The sequence below is a fragment of the Varanus komodoensis genome, unplaced genomic scaffold (assembly GCF_004798865.1).
Source record: "Varanus komodoensis strain SLA01 unplaced genomic scaffold, ASM479886v1 scaffold101, whole genome shotgun sequence".
Taxonomy (NCBI): Eukaryota; Metazoa; Chordata; class Lepidosauria; order Squamata; family Varanidae; genus Varanus; species Varanus komodoensis.
In genome coordinates, this window is record NW_025335275.1 from 316,166 (window position 1) to 322,796 (window position 6,631).

At 39.8% G+C, this 6,631-nt stretch overlaps 1 protein-coding gene across 4 annotated transcripts in view; it reads left to right on the forward strand.

The window, feature by feature from the left end:
• The window catches only part of SLC44A2 (solute carrier family 44 member 2), an 80,213-nt gene extending 73,975 nt beyond the window's left edge, over positions 1-6,238 (forward strand). For 2 of the 4 annotated variants that reach the window (XM_044419279.1, XM_044419280.1), the window contains exon 22: positions 406-6,238. In XM_044419279.1, coding sequence (XP_044275214.1) covers positions 406-527 — 122 coding nt within the window. In that variant the 3' untranslated portion in view covers positions 528-6,238. The remainder of the gene's footprint in view (positions 1-405) is intronic. The other 2 variants (XM_044419281.1, XM_044419282.1) reach the window with 1 other exon arrangement.
• The last annotated feature ends 393 nt before the right edge of the window (positions 6,239-6,631 follow it).

Consider the following 6,631-nt stretch of genomic DNA (forward strand, 5'->3'; position numbering starts at 1 on the left):
ACATCAGGAGAGCACCAGAATATTTTTAATAAATGCATCTCCACTGTAGAACATCTTCACTTTGATGTTTTAGTCCTGTGCTAGTATGACAGTAAGAGCTCATTTCTTCTGTGATTTGGGAACCATTAATTTCTCATTCTTCTCCACATTTTCACTATCGGTTCAGTTAGCAATTCCTTTGTTTCTACAACAGCAAGAATATTCTATATAGCATAAAAACAGGTGACTGTCTAAGCTGTTTTGTTCTTTTCTTGGTGGAGAAATCTAATTGCAACTAACTTTAAATTTCCCCTTTTTCTCTCCCCTTTTGCTTTATATCCCCTTTGCCTTTGTCATATTTATTTTTGCTTTGCTTCTCTTACTCTTTTGTGGCTGCTTTTTCTATCTGTCTTGGGATTCCAAAAGGTGAAGATCTGGAAAGGAACGATGGATCACCTGAGCGACCTTATTACATGTCCCCTGCACTGAGTGAAATCCTGCTGAAAGGAACTCTAGAGTCTTCCAAAAGTGCTGAGAGCCAAGAATAGGGAAGAGTGTACCAAGTGGGAAAGGCATATGCAGATGTCCCAATGCAGGCCTTGTATGCACATGTCTGATCAATGTGCAAGGGCTGTTCCATCATGGCTACCCTAAGCACTGGTGCCCACCTTCTAATGTTGATGCTCCAGGAGGTTGAGGATGATGCTTGTGATTTTTGTACCCAGCAAACAGGAGACTGTGATATATAACCTGCCTCTACCCAGAAAATATTTCAGCACCAAAGGAATGGAACTGAAATTGGAGGTTTAGGGTGCAATCCTATGCATGTTTAGGTAGATAAATGTCCTACAACTTCCAGTGTACCCCAGCCATGTATAGGATTGTGCCCTTAATATACTGTTGGGTAATGGGCCACTTTTTCCATTGTTGCACCATACAGGGTTGTTCTTTGCCCTCTTCAAGATGTCATATTTATAGCAAAGCTGGCTATTTAAACAGTGTTAAACAGAATACATGCATACAGTACAAATGGGTATTGTAGATATTTATATTTCAGCTCTTTTCTAGCTTTTTTCACCTCTTTGATTAGGCAGAAGTGGGAATGAGTCACTTTTTAAAATCTGTTTGTGACCTCTAAGCATGCTTGCTTTGTGATTCCAAAAAGGCAGAAGATTCAAAATTGCTGAGGTTCAGTGGCCTTCTGTGGGGCTAGCTGTGCGAGTTAAACAATCTCAGTAAGTGGAAACATCAAACTGCACATGAATCCCCATTAGGCAGACATAAATGGAGGTGAGAGACGTGCTTCTGGCTTGAGAAACTGAGCAGCAGCTCAGTGGATTGGATCAACACAGAGACAGAGATTAAATACCTTGGAAGCAATGGCATTTCGGTTAGCCATAAGTTGCCTTTGTCCTGAAGTTCTTCCTACAAATCTGTGGAACCCTTTCTCTGGAGGCTGACAGATCTATTAAAATAATGGTTATTTCACCAGTAACCAGAAGCTTTTGAGATTTGTTTCAGCGTCAAGCAGTGTTGCATATGCTGTGGAAGCCTGCTGCCCTGGATTATTGCACTTAGTGAACTGAGCTAAAACTCGAGCATGCTGTTGAGTGTATGGCTGCTTACAGAGTAATCTGGTGTAGAAATAGCTATACTTGCCTCTTTATAAAGCTTGTCTTGATGCAGGAAGAAATTACCATTTTTATAACACGTCTCCTTCTACAATATGGCCCAAATTTAACATAATGTTTGGTGTGCTCCAGCCTATTGAAGTAGTTGGGTGCTAGCATACCTAACCCTGTGTTGGATTGTGGTCAAAACATGCCTTTGAGATTTCTAGCACATTTTTCTGCAGTTTTCAAGAATCTTGGAAATTTATAGCTGATAGTTCCTTCTTACAACTAATTAAAACTAGGTGGTTTCATTTCTGAAAATGCAAAACAATATATACACTTGGTAATACATAACACTGGAGTTTAAATCTTTTCTGCTTTTATAAATGTCTGTTAGTCTATTAGCCTGTAATCTGGACTGGTTTTGCCCTATGCCAGAGAACTACACATTAACACCAGTCAGTTTTGAACTAAAAATTCAGTGCATGAATTTTCTGGGTTGGGAGGAATGAAGGACTAGGAAATGGTGAAGGGGAATAGTAGTTGTAGTGGCAAGATAACATAAAGGAGGCCATACAGTTGCAAAGGAATAAGAACTTTTTTTGAGAATGGTTGATGCACTCTGCATCATGTCCTTGGTAGACAAAAGTTCAGGTTTTATCTTGGGAAAGTCAGTGCCTTATTAAAGAGATACTAACTTCCAAGCAGTGTCCTTCATGGTGGCTCTCTGTGCATCAGGAAGTATATTATCCAGTTAAAGTTTCTTATTGAAACAGAAAGATAGAGCAACTGTTTATGAATATGTAAACCAGCTTGCAATTTCAAGTTGTAAACTTGAGTAAATGTTCGTGTAGGAAGATTGTTTTTTTAAAATGACAAATTGTTATGGCCTCATTTATTTATATCTCCCTTGATGTCTGTTATCTTTGATGGTTGCTTCTGGTACAAACATGCAAAAAGCAGCAGAGGAAACTAAATTGATAAGAGAGGCACTGATGATTCCATAAGCATGAGAGCAAGAAACTTTTTTTCCAAAATGAATTGTGGAGACTCTTAAGGATTCCAAAAGGTTCCCCACATTCTATTGATAATTCTGTTGTGTACCATTTCATGAGACCAATGGCCCTACCTGTTTCAGACTTAAGGCAGATGTGTTTTTAAGAGAAGCGAAAGTGCTTAAGCAAAAGCTTTGCAACAATTTTCTTTTGTTCTGCCATTGACTCTGACCAACAGATTTTTGAAACCTATAACTTCTGTTTAGCAGAAGCAAAAGTGGAATAAGTGTACATACCATGAGCACTTTGTCCTCGTTCAAACTGCCTTCAGCTATTTGCCAATCTATGGTGCTGTTTCAGCCTGAGTGCTGTGTTGTTGAGCCAGGCTGGAAGTATGTCCTTCAAAGGATTTGAAGTCTTCACTTTGTTTTTCTAGGAATTCTTTGTTGTAATTAATAGTTTTCTTCCACCACTAAAACAGACACTCCTGGCTAATAAATGTCATCCCCCAAATTTGCTTTGGAAAGTCCCCCAAAAGTTTAGAGTAAATGTGTTCATTTTGATTGATTTGTATCCTTTCTACCAAGAAATCTGGGGCTCAGGGTAGACATTGGGAAGCTTAGGGGAGAGGAGAGGAAGGTAAACTTTCATTGAGTGAGCAGAAGTCCATTTGTTTTAGACCTTGTTGGAGCAGCTGAGCCAGACCTGAGCAGACTGATCAGATCCTGTGTGAAGAATTTGCTTATTTCTTGTTCTAATGGCTTTGTATCCACATGTCTTCTCCTGCTCTCTTTCCCTGATCTCAGCTTGAAAACACAGAAGGCTCCACAGACCCTTTGTAAAGGGAGATGACTGGATGCAGGTCTAATATGTGCTCACATGAGAGGCCAGGATCTTTTCTAGAATTTACCTATCACTTACTTGCATCACTAAGATGCACTGCATTATCTATATATATGAGTAGGAAAATATAATGCTTCCAGACAGCTAGAAGGAAAAAAAGGATTTTAAAAAAATTTCCAAAGAAAGGATAAGTGGAGCAAAAAAGCTGTCAGGAGCACATCGCTCCCTTGCCCTTTTTCCTCCCCAGCAGACTTAGATGAAATCTTAGAAGCACAGTCCGCCTGTACAGGTGATAAACTGCATAAAGTAACATTCCCTTTGAGATGTAGGAGTATCATCTACCCATGTGAAGAGCTGACTCCAACCTAGAACATCTATCTGCTCCCCTCTCCCTTTCAGAAAGACCATTACTCCATGCTCAGGGTGGCTCCTGCTGAGTGAAGCTAGACAGCTCGAATGTCAGATGCTATTTAATTTACCAACACATTTCACCTGTCACCTCCTGGCAGGATCAAAGCAGTCGCCCTCAGATTCCACCCTTTCTGGTCTGAAATGTCTTCCTCCTTTTCCAAGGCAGGCTGGTTCTCATGCTGGTATCTCCACTTTGTAACCTTGAAACTGCAAAGGCGACAGGTGACATATGCCTGCCTCTGCTCCTCTGCCACCTCCTCTGAATCTGAAGAATCCATCTGGACAGACTAGCCTGAGCGAGCTAGGCCCCCTCTCTGTAACCCCGTGCCACTGCCTTATTCATGGAGGATGATGGCTATCTGTTACCTCCACTAGCAGAATCAGTATGTCTCTGCATGGCAGTTGCTGGCAAAAAAGTGGGATGGTGCTATTGGGCTTTTTATACTTTCTTTATAAACAGAACATGGGACTGGGTAGGCCTTTGTTTGGATCCAGCAGGGCTCTTATGCCCTTAATGGCAGTTCCTGCAAAAGAGAGACTGAACTACCATATTTTGTACCTTCCATGTCCATGGTCAACCCTGTGAAAATTAAGATGGGCCAGAGAAAAACACGTCACTTTTTTTAAAAGTGCATGAAATAGCCTGTGCTATTACCCTTGGTTTTTGATTCTTAAAATTAATGCTATTCTGTTAATTTTTGTCCCTAAAAAAGTGATATTCAGAGTTTATTCAAGAGTTGTCTGACCTCTTTCAGCCAGAGGGCTGGATTCCATGTCAAAAAAGCTACTGGAGGCCACTTTCCAGTGGTGGGCATGGCCAAAGACAAATGCGCAGCATTTAAAATACCAGCTTCTTTTAGCTTAAAACATTTACCGTTGGTAACTGAACTGCAGGAGAGGCAAACTTTTATTTTTCTCAGAATTCAGAGATTAGACATGTAGACTCATTTGGTCACTAATGTGGCTCTGAAAATGATTTGATATATCCCCTCACACTGAGACAGGGTTCAGCGAAGCCCATCCTCGGCCAGATCTTCCATAGTGAGCAACTGCACAATCTTCCTTGCTAGACAGGAGGAGTGAGCTGCCAGTACTGTCTTGTCCTCATTCTGATACATGTTAAGTGGGATGTATTTTGTATCTTGGGGGGAAACTCCACCTCTATGGCTCAATATAGTCAATGGTCAAGACTTCCCTTAAATTCAGCTGCAGGTATCTGCCATCTGTTAGTTGTAAGGCAGACTTTTCACACCCCTTTGCTGGGGGGATTTGTGTCTCTTTGCAGTGGAAGACCTGGAACGTAACGATGGCTCTACCGAAAAGCCTTACTTCATGTCATCTAATCTGAGAAAGCTCCTGAAGAAGACTAACAAACAGCAAACAGATGCATAACTGACTTCCACTGTGTGTGACCCCAGGGGTAACACGCAGCAGACACAATGAGTTTTGTCAAGCCCTTTTCTTCGAAGAGCAGACTTTGTGGCCTTAAGATGTCATGTTTTCACTTGCTGTGCTAAACAACAGTAGTTTGCCCTGATCTGACAACACTCTTGAGCCTTTCCCCATTGTTTGCAGTGAAAAATTACCAGTTTGTGTTGCCGTAGCTCCATTTTAGGATTTCAGCCCAATAGAGCAAATTAAGCGTAGAAATACTCTGCTGCCTGTTCAGTCAAAAGCCATTTTCCTTTAGGCAGTGCTAATTAGAAGTGATCCACTGAGGCCACAACTGAGTTGGTTCATTATTAACTACATGTTCCAAAAGGTCTATTCTTGTAGCTACTTACTTTAGTGTATAGTTTGGTCACGTCAGACAAACACCTTAACGGTGTAGGCTACCCAGGGAAGAGTTTGGTTCAATTAAGATTTTATTTTATCTATTTTCTAAAATGCCATTCTCAGGACAGTTTTGGAAATGAAACCAGCTGTGTTATTAAAATCCTGACAAGAAAGGCTTGTTTTAGATCAACATTGTTGGGGCTGGGTAATAGATCTGTTTCTTGAACGATAATGGGCCAAAATTGTTGCAACAAGAGAGGACAACAGTCTATGAAAGATTATTCTTCAACTGAACAGTGTGCTTAGAAAAAATTGAAATAATAAACTAAGCATCTTGTGAAATAGCTAAATATGATGCAAAACCTAACTATATGCATAATATCTCAAGAAACAATAAGGAAGAAAGTAGTAGCATTTAAGTTAAAGTTCCATTTCATGTGACTATACATCAATGAGTGGCTTAATTATTCACAAATAAAATGATAATGCTATCAATTTATTTTTAAATCTGCTCAGCTGCAAGTTTATTTTTGATTCTGTATATGCTTTCTCTACTTTCCTATACATCCCTGAATCTTTGAAAAATACTTAAAACTAAAATAATAAACATTTTGTTTTGTATATCTCTTACAGGATTTTTTTCAACTTAATCTAGCAACTCTACTAGAACTAATGAAGCCTAGTGCAAATTGTCTTTAGAAATCCATATTGTTAAGCACTTTTTGATTCTCTTAGGAAACCACTACATGGAAGATGTTCTAGCTTTAAACTCTGGGGTAGGGTGGGGACTTGAAACTGAAATCCAGTTTATATTCCTTGCAAACAGATTATTAGAATAGATCAGCTAGATAGCATAACCATTCTTTCAGGATATACAGATTTCATACAGATTTGGATGGAAATTAGCACTTTATACCTGGGATCATCCCCAACAAAATAAATGGCTGATTCCCCTCTCTTTAGGGATGATCCCAGATGCAGAACTTATTACTTATAGCTGAGTTAAGACAATGC